The sequence below is a fragment of the Dicentrarchus labrax genome, unplaced genomic scaffold (genome assembly GCF_905237075.1).
Source record: "Dicentrarchus labrax unplaced genomic scaffold, dlabrax2021, whole genome shotgun sequence".
Classification (NCBI taxonomy): domain Eukaryota; kingdom Metazoa; phylum Chordata; class Actinopteri; family Moronidae; genus Dicentrarchus; species Dicentrarchus labrax.
Genome location: NW_026136716.1, coordinates 734700 through 750845, shown reverse-complemented (window position 1 = coordinate 750845; position 16146 = coordinate 734700). Strand labels below are relative to the sequence as shown.

General features: G+C 42.8%; 2 protein-coding genes across 9 annotated transcripts in view; both read left to right on the top strand.

Moving 5' to 3' along the window:
- dnajc27 (DnaJ (Hsp40) homolog, subfamily C, member 27) overlaps window positions 1-1335 on the top strand; it is a 6386-nt gene extending 5051 nt beyond the window's left edge. Inside the window, exon 8 of the transcript XR_007887906.1 lies at window positions 1-1335. This exon is cut by the window's left edge and continues 148 nt beyond it. The gene's annotated coding sequence lies outside the window, so the exon portion shown is untranslated.
- Window positions 1336-4717: 3382 nt separating this feature from the next.
- On the top strand, window positions 4718-15091 carry si:ch211-132f19.7 (adenylate cyclase type 8). Of its 8 annotated transcripts, none has more exons than XR_007887902.1 (25): window positions 4718-4794; window positions 5274-5315; window positions 5694-6121; window positions 6219-6458; window positions 6544-6772; window positions 7321-7470; window positions 7601-7731; window positions 8234-8345; window positions 8432-8559; window positions 8635-8793; window positions 9071-9305; window positions 9400-9588; window positions 9665-9765; window positions 10262-10463; window positions 10599-10697; window positions 10798-10925; window positions 11055-11136; window positions 11225-11383; window positions 11461-11607; window positions 11934-12026; window positions 12434-12548; window positions 12626-12750; window positions 12821-12919; window positions 13264-13753; window positions 14246-15091. XR_007887902.1 is itself a non-coding variant. In XM_051427010.1 (23 exons), exons 2-23 carry the CDS (start codon window positions 5916-5918, stop codon window positions 13444-13446), a joined length of 3312 nt encoding a protein of 1103 aa, XP_051282970.1. In that variant the 5' UTR covers window positions 5243-5315; window positions 5484-5915; the 3' UTR covers window positions 13447-13833. The 8 variants fall into 8 exon arrangements, 1 of the variants encoding a protein (XP_051282970.1); XR_007887900.1 differs by having other exon boundaries at window positions 5253-5315; window positions 5484-6121; XR_007887903.1 differs by lacking the exon at window positions 5274-5315 and adding an exon at window positions 5169-5210.
- Window positions 15092-16146: the final 1055 nt, after the last annotated feature.

The window sequence follows — 16146 nt, the reverse complement described above, 5'->3', positions numbered from 1 at the left end:
CTGCCAACCCCTCGCCCCAGTCGTCCCTCCACAAACAACCTGCCCCCTGCTGATGACATCACCGGCCCCTGGGTGATGATTGGTCAATGCAGCTACTAAACTAATATTAATACTAAGGTCTAAAGACAAAGGCCGACTGGTTCACTGTGAGGTGTTTGAGACTATAAACCTTGCACAGGAACCAGTTAGCTGCTGTTTACAGGATGGGGAGGAGGGGGGGGTAATGTGTTCCCTCAAATTCCTTATTTTGTTCCCTACAACTGTCCATATGATTACATTTCTAATCTGTTCCCCCAGATTGTGAAATTGTGCCCTCAAATCCCAATTTTTCATTAAAACTGCCATACCTTAAGTGACTCATTTGTTCCCTTAAGGGACTCATTTGTTCCCTTCATTTACTTTTTTTACATTGACTGATTTGTGCTCATTTTATCTGACTAAACCTTTCATTTGTTCCCTAATTTGTGCCATTATATATCTTCTTTCTCTCAAGTAGTGATGTGTTCCCTAAGGTTTGGGTAGGTGACCAATGCGTTACCTCAAGTTACCAATCCATCACATTTGTAATTTGTTCCCATAAATGGGCACATTACCACATATTCCAGATTTGGTTACCACTAATGGCTAATTTGTTCCCTTAAGAATGTTTTCCCTTAATTGTGTAATTAGTTTTATTCAGTAGTTCCCTGAAATTGCTAACTGCCCTACAATACTGTTTGTCTTTCAAATTCTGTTCCCTCAGATTACTTGTTTACTTAATTTATTAATTTATGCTTTTAAACTTAAATGAACAGAATTAAAATGTTGTGATTTAAATTCACAATTTGTGACAAATGTGTTCCCATAAATTACTAATTTGTTCCATTATATTTATAATCTGTTCCCTTAAGTTCTAATTTGGTCCTAAATAGATTCCTATTTTTTTTGTTGAAAATGTGTCATTTGTTCCCTCAACTGTTCCCTCCCATTGGTAATTTGTTTCCTTAAGTGTCCTATTTTATTATCTAAAATTTCATCAGCCCTAAATTAATATCTTGTTCCCTTAAGTGACAGTTACTGCACGATGGTATTAGTACTATTAATAATTATTTTGTGCCCTCGACTCTATTTTTTCTCATTACATTTCTACTTAACTTGTTCCCTTAAGTTCTTGTTGTTCCATCTAACCTACAAACTGTTCCCTAAATAGTTCTCTCATAACACCAAATACTTTTTGTTCCCTGAAATAAGTAAGTTGTTCCCTTACCCAACTAAAAGCATGTGATTTGATTCTTTCTTTTTCTCACATGTAATTTGCTGTTGTTATTTAACAAAATATACATTTTATAAGCTGCAGTTTCGTCTCTTGTGAAACAGAATTTTGTCGTCTACGATTCTCATAAAGTTCTCTGACCTGAACAAGGGCGTTTACACGATGACGGGTTGTCGGACTGAAAGACTCGTCCGTCTACCAACTCTTTACCATCCGACAAAGATAGTTTCGTACTGTGAATAGCTGAATGACAGCATTAATATGTTCTGATAGTTTTATATTTTTAGACGGGAATTAACACTTTAATGTGCTTTTTATATATTTTTATGATTTTGTTTTAATTTGTGAATTTAAAGTTGCTTTCTGTAATATTTAAATTGTAAAATATTACTATTATTTAAATGTTTTTCCACAATTATTATCTTCAGGTGATTATACGCTAAATAAAACAAACATGAATATTATATTACATTTCTGACAATAGAACCCAAAAAATATTACACACTGGACCTTTTTAATATGAAGAAAACATCAATTAATATATTAGATCAATAAATAAATGGACAAATGTTACAAGCATTGTTTTTTACTTGTTTTGTACGAGGAAGAGACGTTTTAAACTCCTCAAACACACTCAGATAACGAGTGTGTTTGAGGAGTTTTGTCATAGTTTGGACTCCGTACCTCATGACTGCAACTTCAGTCACGCTTGGAGCTGAAAACGTGATTGCCACCGTCTCACACTGATCGCACACACGTTGATGATGCGTTTCCTGTCGCCTCAGACACACTTTAAGGTGTAGGGGAAATTCTTCCATAATATTGAGAGTTGCTAGTTCTCTGAAGAATTACGAACCCGGTGTGATGAATCAAATTCCTTTACTTGTGCAGCGTGGAGGGAAAACCACAGCATAGACGTTCCACAAAGGTTCACAATAACACAGAAGACAACGAGGACTCCGTGTGTGTGTGTGTGTGTGTGTGTGTGTGTGTGTGTGTGTGTGTGTGTGTGTGTGTGTGTGTGTGTGTGTGTGTGTGTGTGTGTGTACGTTTTACTGGATTGAAATAATAAAAAGATAAAACAAATTTCTCCGCCTCCAGCCTGTTCTTCTCTGTCTGTCTTTGGACCATTTTGGGACATCTTGTTACATGAGGATGTTTTTTTTGAATCCTCGTCTGTTGTTTAATGTTCCTAATTTCATTGATTCCTTCACCCTTCTCCCTGTTATTGATCAGAATGACTGATTCATTGATAACTTTTCGTACTTTCAGGTCTGTTTGCTGCTCTCCGACAGACGGTTTGAATCAACATGTTTCTCACTGTCACAAACAAACCTTAAACTACACACACAAGCAGAATGTGACCTGTTGGGAGGTCTGCCAATCCCATCATGCACCTGAGAACACACACACACACACACACACAGTTAATCTATCCTATTAGCGAGCAGTCATTTGTCTCTGTTTCAGGGATTCCTGATGGGATTAACAGACACTTTTGATCCACCTCTCTCTCTGTTGTCTTTGTCCTGAGTTCCCGGTTCGTTCTCCATCGTCTTGGTTCTTATATTTGACTTTGGAAACCAGCTGCTGTGACCTTTGACCTCTTTTGGAGTCTTTTGCAGCCTGGAGATAAATTAAAGACAGATAATGTAAAGATTTGTGTTTCTTATTGTCTTCACTTTTGGGATTTTGCCGTTTTCTTCAAGAACATTTGGAGATGAAACTATAAAGACGTATTCACGTACAAACAGAAGGGTTAAATAAAACGAGAAGATGAAAAGAGACAAGACGAAGCTGGCGAGAAAACCATTAGTGAGAATACAACAGAAGCATCTACCGGGACGCGGCGTGACCGAGGCATGAGACTGGTATCACACACTTCTTCATCCGGACGACAAACATATCAACACGGCTGCAAGTAGGTCTGAAACACACACACACACACACACATTGTTTCTATTAAATTTAAGCCTCACAACATTTTATTTATTGTTGTTCATTTTTGTTTGTATGTGTTGTTTCAGTTTGTTATGTGAAGCATTGATGAAATGTAAAAAATGTAGATTTTACAGTAAAAAACTGTCAAACTACGTCAGTAAAAGACTGTAAACTCTAAAAAGGTTCAATGTGGTTTCTGTAACAGGAAAACACTGATATCTTACTGTTGATGCTAATAACTCCGACTTAAAATCAACAGTACTAATATCCTTTTAATGTAATCGTACCGTATTTATTACAGTAAAGTTCTGGGACTATAGTTGCCAGTTGTTTGTTTTTACAGTGTATGAAAAGAAATATAAGTTCTTGTTAGCAGTAAGCTACTTTAGCTGCTAACTGTAGCTACTGTAGCTGTAGGTATCGGGGCAGTGTCTGTTCAGTCTCTTGTACAGAAGAACTAAAGAGAAGCATAATACCTCTATATCTATATTTTAAAACAGAAACATTCAGATTTACAAAATGTATCATCCGGAAAAACACGAGAAAAACAAAAGGTGCTAATGTTAGCATGCCCATGTTTTTTGGACTCCAACATCCACGATGTGGGAGTCCATTTACTTCAGAAGTCCAAAGTCTGAGCTGGCGAATGACATCACACTGTAGATGGAAACCAAGCTCTAGCTAGGTTAGCCAGTAGCCATTGTTAGCAGTAGCAGTTGATAACTCTTCGTTCAGATACAAACCATCCACAGACCAAAGTGTGACACTACTGTATGGACTGTGTCTCAGACCGGAAACTTCCCGGTTCAAATGGATCTCACCATAAGTCCTGCATGCTGTCAGAGTTAAACTAACGTTAGCTGTCCTGCTTTGTATTGGATTTAATAGTAGCAGAGATAATGTTACATTACTGAACTCAGCTCATCCTGAAAGCCTTTTCTCTGTGTGCTCGCAGAGCTAACACGTCTGTAACCTGATTGGATTAGCCGTCCACCTGCCTGTGACCTGGACCAACGCCATGTGTTCAGGCCAACTGTCCCACTGACAGACCTTCAGTCTTTTGTTACGCAAAGGAACTCACAGATACAACTTACTGTCTTTTATTAGATATGGTCATCAAATGGCCATCAGTGATACTCACACTTCCTCCACGGACATTTCACAATAAAAGCCTAAAATAATTGGGCTGACTCTGGGTTCACTGTTTTATCTCTCCACCAATCGGCTCGCAGATGAGGTAACCATGGACGAGACCTGCGTCACGCTGGAGAACGGCGACTGCGAGGCGTTGCGGCAGACCAGTGACATCACCTTCAGCACAAACATAAGCCCCGCCCCCAGCCTGAGGAGGAAGCAGCTGCTGTGGCAAAACGCCGTCAGAAACATCATCGACCAGCACAACCTGTACTCGCTGCGGCTCGCCGGAGGCCTGGAGAGGGGGAGGCACCGCATCATCGTCACTGACGCCTACATCGCTGACATCAACAGGTAGAGTGAGGTCATCAGCAGGTACAGTGAGGTCATCAACAGTGAGTGAGGTCATCAACAGGTAGAGTGAGGTCATCAGCAGGTAGAGTGAGGTCATCAGCAGGTAGAGTGAGGTCATCAGCAGGTACAGTGAGGTCATCAACAGTGAGTGAGGTCATCAACAGGTAGAGTGAGGTCATCAGCAGGTAGAGTGAGGTCATCAGCAGGTAGAGTGAGGTCATCAACGGGTAGAGTGAGGTCATCAGCAGGTACAGTGAGGTCATCAGCGGGTAGAGTGAGGTCATCAGCAGGTAGAGTGAGGTCATTAACAGGTAGAGTGAGGTCATCGGCAGGTACAGTGAGGTCATCAACAGTGAGTGAGGTCATCAGCAGGTAGAGTGAGGTCATCAGCAAGTAGAGTGAGGTCATCAACGGGTAGAGTGAGGTCATCAACGGGTAGAGTGAGGTCATCAGCAGGTAGAGTGAGGTCATCAGCGGGTAGAGTGAGGTCATCAACGGGTAGAGTGAGGTCATCAGCAGGTAGAGTGAGGTCATCAGCGGGTAGAGTGAGGTCATCAGCAGGTAGAGTGAGGTCATCAACGGGTAGAGTGAGGTCATCAACGGGTAGAGTGAGGTCATCAGCAGGTAGAGTGAGGTCATCAACGGGTGGAGTGAGGTCATCAGCTGGTAGAGTGAGGTCATCAGCAAGTAGAGTGAGGTCATCAGCGGGTAGAGTGAGGTCATCAGCAGGTAGAGTGAGGTCATCAACGGGTAGAGTGAGGTCATCAGCAGGTAGAGTGAGGTCATCAGCAAGTAGAGTGAGGTCATCAGCGGGTAGAGTGAGGTCATCAGCAGGTAGAGTGAGGTCATCAACGGGTGGAGTGAGGTCATCAGCAGGTAGAGTGAGGTCATCAGCAAGTAGAGTGAGGTCATCAACGGGTAGAGTGAGGTCATCAGCAGGTACAGTGAGGTCATCAACAGGTAGAGTGAGGTCATCAGCAGGTAGAGTGAGGTCATCAGCAGGTAGAGTGAGGTCATTAACAGGTAGAGTGAGGTCATCAGCAGGTAGAGTGAGGTCATTAACAGGTAGAGTGAGGTCATTAACAGGTAGAGTGAGGTCATCAGCAGGTAGAGTGAGGTCATCAGCAGGTAGAGTGAGGTCATCAGCAGGTACAGTGAGGTCATCAACAAAAAATCTTTAAGTTAGATTAATTTAGTTCATTTTAATCTTAAATTAATTTACAATATAACTTAAATGAACAGGCAGATCCGCAATAAGGCATCTCGTGGAGCGCACTGGCAGAAGCGGCGCTCGTCGGCTGCTCGTATCCACCCGTCCATGCCGAGGATCACCGTGGCGGCGGACACAAAACACGACTCGCTCGGCGACGCCGACTTCTTCGTCTCCTGGGGGTCAACAGTGAGAGGAGTCTTCATCCCCGCACTGCAACACACATTCAAGTAAACTTAAACAAACTGCTTTTTATCAGCTAACGTCTGAGTGGCTAATGGTAGCTTCCAACTAGCTAACTGTAGCTAAGCTAATAACTGTCCTCAGGTCTCCAGACTTAGAGCAGCTCTACCAGCAGTTTTCATCTGGTCAGAGAAGAACCTCGCTGGTCGTCACCAACGTGATCGACATCGTCACCAGACTCTTCATCCTGTTGCTAACATGGCCGCCGGGCTGGTGGGGCGTGGCCTGTGATTGGCTGGCTGCCTTATCGGTCGTCCTGTGGGCGGGAATCTGCTTCCTGTCGCTGACCAAGAAGACGGTGATGTCGTCGCCGCAGTGGCTGAGGTATGCTGGGAAATGTAGTTGGTCTGCACCTGTCTGTCTATACCTGTCTGTCTGTTGTCTGTACCTGTCTGTCTGTCTGTCTCAGGTACCTGTCTGTGGTCAGCTGGCTGTCTCAGGCTCTGCAGGTGTTGGTGGGTGTGTTCAGTTGGGCGGAGAGCGATCACTCCTGGTACGTCTTCTTCTCTCTGTTCTCCACCTACACCCTGCTGCCCCTCCCCCTCCTCTGGTCCATCGTCGCCGGGGCAACCACCTCCTCCTTGCACCTGCTGCTGGATGTCTGCTGTCACTACGGCGACCACACCTTTTTCAGAAAGGTGAGAGCTCAAATATCACGCCACATTTCCCGCTATGATCGCGTGTGCTGGTCTGATCAAGTTTACCTGGTGTCACCTGGTGTCACCTGTTGTCACCTGTTGTCACCTGTTGTCACCTGTTGTCACCTGGTGTCACCTGGTGTTACCTGTTGTTACCTGGTGTCACCTGGTGTTACCTGGTCTTACCTGTTGTTACCTGGTGTCACCTGTTGTCACCTGTTGTTTCCCTGGTGTTACCTGTTTTAACCTGTTGTTACCTGGTGTCACCTGGTGTCACCTGGTGTCACCTGTTGTCACCTGTTGTCACCTGTTGTCTCCCTGGTGTTACCTGTTGTAACCTGTTGTTTCCCTGGTGTTACCTGTTTTAACCTGTTGTTACCTGGTGTCACCTGGTGTCAGCTGTTGTCACCTGTTGTCACCTGTTGTCACCTGTTGTCTCCCTGGTGTTACCTGTTGTTACCTGGTGTCACCTGGTGTCAGCTGGTGTCAGCTGGTGTCACCTGTTGTTACCTGTTGTTACCTGGTGTTACCTGGTGTTACCTGTCCAGGTGTTGTCGAAGGCGCTCTTGTACCTGGCCATGAACACCGCCGGTCTGTTCATTCACTACCTGTCAGACCGGACTCAGAGACAGGCCTTCCTGGAGACCAGACGCTGTATCGAGGGACGAGTCCGACTGGAGCGAGAGAACCAGAGACAGGTAGAAAGCTCAGGCTTTTGACTCTTTAGTGAGGTGCTTTAAATTATCCTGGAAATAACTTCAGTTGTTTTACTTCAGATATTTGAAAAACAGACGTAATATATCAATTTATCGTCTCTGTGTCCTCCAGGAACGTCTGGTGATGTCCATCCTGCCTCGATTTCTGGTTCTAGAGATGATCGCTGACATGGCCCCCATAGATGAATATCTGCTGCCTCAGCAGTTCCAAAAGATCTACATCCATCACTACAAAGACGTCAGGTAGACAAACGCGTAAGCCGGCCTGGACACACAGACTCAGACGCTAGCTGTTCAAATCTGCTTCTGTTAGCTGATTTTTAAAAATAACGGGCCGAGGATAGAGTCCTGAGGAACCCCACAAGTAATTACTGACATTATCAGTGGGGGGATCATGATGCTGTCAGTCTATTTGATGTGGAAGTAGGTAGCCAGTTGCTAACATCATTATAAGCTTATCACTTTAATGTTGCGCTGGTTTAATAGCTTTATATGCTTCTGGTAGTTTAATATTAAATAATCATAATTGATTAGTTTATGTTTTAATAATCCTAATTAGCAAAATAACGAAATCTGTAAAATAAATGTAGTGGAGTAAATAATAGAATATTTACCTGAAGTATAAATTGGCATAAAATGGAAATACATTTTGTAGCTAACGGTATCGCTAGCAAAATTCTATCTGATATGCTAATACCAGCTAATAATTTAGTTTTTTAATCAACGTTTTTGATGTCTTTCACAGCATTCTGTTTGCGGATATTATCGGCTTCACCTCTTTGTCGCTGATTCTTTCGGCTCAAGAACTCGTTAAAACTCTCAATGAACTCTTTGGTCGCTTCGATAGGCTGGCAGAGGTCATTATATTCTCTCTTTCAACATCATACTCATCCATCAGTTAATGGCTGTTAATAATGACTGTGTGTATTTACACCGTGTTCAGGAGCACCAGTGTCTGCGCATTAAGATCCTGGGGGACTGTTATTATTGTGTCTCTGGAGTACCGGAGCCCCAGAGGGGGCATGCCCGCTGCTGCGTGGAGATGGGTCTCAGTATGATCAACACCATACGGTAAAAATGGCACAGACGCACCTTCGCCTTCGCCACGTGAAGCTCCATAGAGACGCTTACATGTCTCTGTTGCAGTTACGTCCGTCGGGAGTTGCAGCAGGACGTGGACATGAGGATCGGCGTCCATTCGGGTTCGGTCCTCTGCGGTGTTCTGGGTCTTCAGAAGTGGCAGTTTGACATCTGGAGCTGGGACGTGGACATTGCCAACAGCCTGGAGGCCGCAGGAGTGCCGGGGTCAGCCACACACGGTTTTATTGATATAATGCAAGTTAATACAGGACAAGATCCTCAGACAGTCCCATGATGAGTAAACTGTCCCCACTTTACATAAGATTTACTGATTATATGGTTGTTTTCACTTGACATATTTCTAACTTCACCAAAAATGTCCTTCATTCTCAAACAAATGTCCTCCTTTTACAAAATGCTAACACAAAATGTTAATTTTCTTTCTTTGATTTCCAAAAAATGTGTCCTCAGTTTCTTGAAAATGTTTTGACTGTCCTCTCAGGCGGATTCATATCTCGCGGGCCACAATGGACTCTCTCGGCGGGATCTACGAGACGGACGCGGGGCACGGCCAGGAACGCAGCGAGTTTCTAAGGAAACACAACATCGACACCTACCTGATCCGCCCGGCGCCGCGGGAGGAGGCGGAGCCACCGAGAGCGAGGCGTCCAAGTTACGACGAGATGACGACATGGAGCGCCGAGCTGCCATTCGGAGACATCCTGGGAATGAACTTTGTGAGGACAATGAAGCATCTAAAGACGAATGTGAGTTTTTCTAGAGGTATGTTTGGAAGTTTGACCCTTTCTTGTCTCTTGTGGCACTCCGTAGATCCTCGCCACCTTCACGAACGGATCGTTAACTCAGCTGCCCAATCAGATCGCAGCGCAGCGGTCAGGATCGCGGGAGGTCAACAAGAGGATCTGTCAGGCCATGGAGGTCCGGAGCAGCGAGCGGATGAGGAAGGAGCATATCACAACGTTCACTCAGGTGTTCAAGGACTCCAACATGGAGGGAAAGGTAATGACTTCACTTCCTGTAGGGGGCGGTGGCTGTGTTTGAGCTGTCAGGTGACCTTCCTCCCTTTGTCCCTCAGTACTCCCAAATGAGAGACGAACTCTTCAAGTCCAACATGGTGTGTTCGTTCATCCTGCTGCTGCTGCTGATGGCTGTCCAGGCACTGATCCCTGCCCCACGGTACACCTGTCCATCTACCTGTCTACCCTTCTACCTGTCCTTCTACCTGTCCCTCTACCTGTACCTCCACCTGTCCATCTACCTGTCTACCCTTCTACCTGTCCTTCCACCTGTCCTTCCACCTGTCCCTCTACTTGTACCTCTACCTGTCCATCTACCTGTCTACCCTTCTACCTGTCCTTGTACCTGTCTACCTGTCCCTCTATCTGTCCTTCTACCTCCGTCTACCTGTCCTTCTACCTCTGTCTACCTGTCCTTCTACCTCCGTCTACCTGTCCTTCTACCTCTGTCTACCTATCCTTCTACCTCTGTCTACCTGGGTCTCTATCTCCGTCTACCTGTCCTTCTACCTCTGTCTACCTATCCTTCTACCTCTGTCTACCTGGGTCTCTATCTCCGTCTACCTGTCCTTCTACCTCTGTCTACCTGTCCATATACCTGTCTGTCTACCTGTCTGTGTAATATGTATTCAGTAACTGTCCAATATATTGCTCAGATTTTGTCCGATGGCTGCTCAGTTCTTGATCAGCGGCAGCGTTTACTTCCTGCTCCTGCTGCTCACTCTGGGGGAGGAGCTTAAGCGTTGCCCCGCCCCCCTGCAGTCTCTCTGCTGCTGGGTTCACGAAACCAAACCCGCCAGGACGATGCTCACGCTCACCGCCATCGCCGTCAACTTCGGAGTCGCCTCCTCAGACATTGTAAGTTGTTAAAAACATGTCGACCCGAAGGAACCGAGACATGTTGGTTACACTGAGCGTAACGGTTTCAAAGGTTTCTGTTGCTGCTTTAAACATTTTGAGTTATGTTGTTGCTGTTTCCCTTCGTCTCTCCAGCTGTGGTGCGATTCGTCAGACACTCACAACAGCAGCGACTCCCAGCTGGCTCCGCCCACCTCCACCTGGTCGGACATCAACATCTGCACACATCCAGAGGTGAGCGCTAACAAACAAACAAACGTAAACGCTGTTGTGTCTTTTCTATGCGGACGATACATTAATTTAACCGTATGATAACAATTTAACCGTATTCCAGTACATGGTGCTGAGTGGTGTGGTTGCCATGGTTACCTGCGCAGTGTTCCTCAGGTTGAGTTGCGTGTTGAAGCTGGTCGTCCTCCTGCTGGCCGCCGCCCTCTACACCTACCTCATAGAGACGCACAGGTGACCTCATTGGTACACACCTGCCACATAGAGACACAATGCTACATCCAGCATTATTATTATTTTTATTATTATTATTAGTAGTAGTATTTACTCGTATAAATACACCATAACAATTGTGTCTTTCAGGTCTCATCACTTGTGTAAGAAGGGCATTTGCGTCGTTCTCATGGTGATGTTTGTGGTAGCCGTCCTCTACAACAGCAGACACGTGAGTTCTTCTGATTCCTGTTGAGTAAAACTATGAAAAATAATAAAAATACAGAAATTTCATTGTCTGCGTTCTCCTTCGTCGGTAGCTGGAGGCGACGGCGCGGCTGGACTTCCTGTGGCGACTCCAGGCGAGGAAGGAGGTGGAGGACATGAGGGAGCTGAGGGAGCACAACGAGTGTCTGCTGCTCAACATCCTGCCGGCACACGTCGCCCAGCACTTCCTGGACAGAGACCGCCACGACGAGGTACCGCCCACCTGCCACCAACCTGCCGCCAGGTGTGTGTCAGTGCGTGTGCAGGTGTTAACTGTGTGTGTCTGCAGGAGTTGTACTCGCAGTCGTACGAGCGAGTCGGCGTCCTCTTCGCCTCCCTGCCGGGTTTCTCTGACTTCTACGAGCAGAAGGAGGTCGTTCATCAGCCCGTTGAATGTCTCCGCCTCCTCAACCACATCATCACCGACTTCGATGAGGTCACACACACACACAAATGATCTGTCAATCAACTTATCAATTATTAATATATAGAGTCACATCGTAAGTTAGCTAATGTTAGCATAACATTGTTAGCAAAACACTAACTAACTAATGATTGATTCCAATTAGCTAGCGCTTTGCTAACATTATCTAACTTACGATGTGTGTATATGTCTCTTTTATCTTCAAAATAACTTTTCAACATAGATTCGCTCAGCACTTGGCATATGTAAGTACAGGAGAGGACAGATTTGGACTCATTTCTGGACTAATAAATGAAATGTTTGTAATAAATAATATAATCATTTCTCTCTCTGTGCAGCTGCTGGATGAATGTTACTTCCAGGAAGTGGAGAAGATTAAAACCATCGGCAGTTCGTATATGGCAGCTTCTGGTCTCTCTCCTGACAGACAGGTCAGAATCAAACCAAAGTATTTTTAAAGTTTTTCTTTAGATATTTTAATCATTATCCACATTACAACAATGAAACTATTTATTAGTTATTAAAAGTCTTATTAGTTTGTTGTTGTTTTTTTTTATGTTCTGTATTTATATTCAACATATATTTTTCTTTTATTTTAACCATTTTTCACACAATATTTTCCAGTTCTACACTTTTTGTTTAGGTTTTCTTTCACAAGAAAAATATAAATATAAAACTGGAGTCAGTCTCTCCCCATCAAAGAGCTTCTTTGTACCTGGACAGGTGCAGTTTTTAGAAATGGCTCCACCTACTGGACACTTTCGACCTTCCGTAGAACAGGATGACATATAATGCCACCAAATAATTTCCCTCTGCTCTCTACCTTCCTGGTGTCCAGGAGTGCGAGGATGGCTGGCATCACCTCAGCGTGTTGGTGCTGTTCGCTCTCGCCATGCAGGAAACGCTCAAACACATCAACACGCACACAGGAAACAGCTTCCAGCTGCGAGTCGGTGCGTACGCCATATATTCAAAGTATTGTTTCTTCTTCTTAAATGTTTGTCATCGTGACCTCTGACCTCCTCTGCAGGTATCGCTCATGGGCCGGTGATTGCCGGCGTGATCGGCGCCACCAAACCTCAGTACGACATCTGGGGGACGACGGTGAACATGGCGAGCCGGATGGAGAGCACCGGCATCAGCGGGAGGATCCAGGTGAGGACGCCTGTCTGCAGGTGAGTCTGTATGTCCGTATGTTAGTGATGTAACTCCGCCCCCCCATCAGGTCCCAGAGTCCACCAGCTGCATCCTGGTGGAGCGAGGCTTCCTACGGCAGCTCAGAGGGAACATTTACCTCAAAGGCATCAGTGAACGCCACGGAAAGGTGAGATCATCAGGTGTTAGTGACAAAATAATGAGATTAACAATAAATAAAAACCTCTGCAAAGACACAAATATAAAGTATTTTAAAATATAAGTGTTTTATGTTGTATTTTTAAAGTATTTTAAAGCCTTTTAAAAGTGTTTTCGTCATATTCAAGTCATTTGAACTATTTTTAGTATTTTAAGTTACTTTAAATATTATTAAGATTAATTCATATAATTATAAAAAATATATTAAAGTATTTTATAGTGCAATTTTACTTTTAATCAGTATTTTAAAAGTTTTTATTCGTAGCATTCGAGGACAAACAAACAGTCGGTATCATGTTTGTTTGTTCACTTCAGGTTCGTACGTTTTTCGTGAGCAGTCGCGAGGAGCGGTCCAGTTTCACGGAGCGCGGCGGTGGGCGGGGCTTCAGTCTGAACAGGAACACGCTGGGAGCTGTGGTCTACAGTCTGGTTCAGGCCCGGAAGAGGGAGAAACGGATGGAGGAGAACGGAGGGTTCCACCTGGTGGAGGCGTCGTAGGAGGAGGCCAGGTGTCAGCCTCCTATCAGAATGTCCTCTTCCGTGGTTTGGATTCAAAAAACAAGAAAGCTTTATTTAAAATCTAGAAGAAGTTTCCCGACTGCATATGCTTCAAAAGAGAAATTTAATTTTAGTGGATGTGGTCTTGCAGCCAGTGAACGGCAGCGGCGTCTGTAGGCCGTAGATTTAATACACCCACGAACTGACGCAGCTATCACTTTGGACTCCTGGACCATGAACATGTGACTTCAATCAAATCTTTAAATTCAGCCTCAGAGAGTCTATTGATTACCGATATTGATTACCAGTAAGGTTTTGTTTACTTTCCTCTCTTTGACAAATGTTTTCTAACGTATTATAAAATCCAATAAAGGTGCAAACAGCTCATTTTTCTGTTTGTTTGACTTTCTGTTTCATTTCTTCCCAGCAGCACTTTTTGAGTTTCATGTTTACAAAAGTTCCTAAAATATGAATTTTAAAATGATAAAAACTTTATTGTTCAACGATGTTCCTCAAATAAAAGGTTTCCTTAAAAAAGTGTAGAGCAAAGTGCATGAAATAGAAATTTAAATACAAAATTACTAAATGAAAGTAGTTTATTACCTTATGTTGTAATATTCCATAAAATTGACGTCGTCACTGAAATTGAGTAATTTTCTATGATAAATCCAGTTTTTAGCTTTAATTGTACATAAAATCTTGTGTTGCAGTTACAGATTTTTCACATTATTTTATATTAGACATGTAAATTCACAGGATGTTTTTATAATTGTATTAATTTTTGTAATCTGTAAATCAGTGGGATCTTCTTCACTGTCACATGCTGGGGCAGTGGGCTGAGGGTCGCAGACAACAACAGACTAAACAAACTGATCAGGAGGGCCGGTGATGTCGTGGGGGAGGAGCTGGACACCCTGACGACCGTGGCAGAGAGGAGGATGCTGTCCAGGCTTCAGTCCATCTTGAACAATGTCTCTCACCCTCTCTACGACACACTGGCCCAGCAGAGGAGCACCTTCAGCAGAAGACTCCTCTCACCCAGATGCACCACAGAGCGCCACAGGAAATCATTCCTGCCTGTGGTCATTAAACGCCTCCTGTACTCTGATTGAATCCTAACATTATTAAACTGTACAGTTTACCTTTTATATATGATTCTGATTCCGATTCTGATAAACAGGAAGAACCCCGTAAACTCACTGATTTTCTAACCTTTTTAGAAATAATTTAAATAATTGAGAAACTAGACCTTAAAATTAACATTTAAATGTCCTTAAAATGTTCTTTCAATGTTTAAAATATTCCAGGTTATCACCAACAGATGAGCTGAGGGAGCTCTGTGCACTCAGAGACAGCGATTGAATCAATCAAAGAGTTCAACAGTAAAACTAAAACCTCTCAGTATGGGAGCTTGATCAGCTGCTCACTGTGTGTTTTTATGTTAATAACTAATCACAGAGGCTGATAAAGTCCGTCAGCTGCTGCTGCTTTTATTTTCTCACAGTCTGCTTTCATCTTTAGACCCCTGAAACCTTAAAAAACACATTGAATGAACCTCCAGGAGAACAGGAGCTTCTGCTCTTGTAAGACAACTTGTTTGTTTCGTTAGAAATTTCGATTTTTAATGCAAACATTATCATTTCCACACGAATCCTCAGTCATATTGAGATATCTGTGTAAATAAAATGATGTTTTTAACTAAAAAAAAAGCTTTCCATCAATAAAGTCACATTTTGGTGTTTCTGCTCTGATTCTTTTTTATTTACCTTAAACTCTCCTGCTTTCATCCAGAACTGATCTTTAGAGATACAGACTCATTATTTTGGTAAAGTTTCTCTTTATAATAACTTACAGAATCCTTTTTCCTGTCACATTGGCACAAATGAGCTTCCATAGATCTGTGAGGACAAATCAAATCGATTTAGTGCCAGAAATCACATGAATGACTGAGTGACCCGACACTAATGGCGAGTACGAGAGTGAAATCCTTCAGTTTCATTCTCCACTGTTACACAAACTCACCTCACTTGTTTGTATTATTTACAGGAAGTATATTTATTATTATTTAAAAATATGAAACCAGGAGGTAGAAACACGACCATGTTTATCCACAGGGGGCGCCAGAATCAACACACAATGAAAGCCCCTATAGTGCTTTTATTTTATTAACATTTTATTAAATTAACCTTTATTTTAGTGAATTACACTGTAAAGAAAGTACATATATACTATATATATATATATATATATATATATTTATACTAATATATATAATGATATATATTTACTAATACAAACTAATACAATCGAATACAAAATCTGTAACTAAATAATCATAAAATTATAAATTTATAAATTATACATAAATCAAACAGTTAATTACTAGTTTTATACTGTTAATAAGTTTCTAAAATGATATAAAATCAGTGACATTAACAGTAAAGTATTAGTTGTGTAATTTTAATGTATTAGTGAACTGACAGATATGTTGTATAATGATGGAAGTAGAATAAATGTTGTTTATCAGTGTATAAGGTAAACTGTCCAAATACAGTTGTTATCAGTGTAAACAGCAATAATTACTGTAATCTCATCTGTAAATTAAACATTTTATGTCAAATTAAATCTTAAAACTGTATTTTACTAAATGAATTAAATGTTATTAATGTTGTTAATTAATGTTAATATAAGTTCTGTTCG

Bases quoted from the DNA above. Each gene is read 5' to 3' on its own strand.
- si:ch211-132f19.7 (XM_051427010.1), top strand. From the start codon at position 5,916: ATGAACAGGCAGATCCGCAATAAGGCATCTCGTGGAGCGCACTGGCAG. The intron at 10,698-10,797 runs GTGAGCGCTAAC...ACCGTATTCCAG, and splicing joins ACATCTGCACACATCCAGAG to TACATGGTGCTGAGTGGTGT. The intron at 11,608-11,933 runs GTCACACACACA...CTCTCTGTGCAG, and splicing joins TCATCACCGACTTCGATGAG to CTGCTGGATGAATGTTACTT.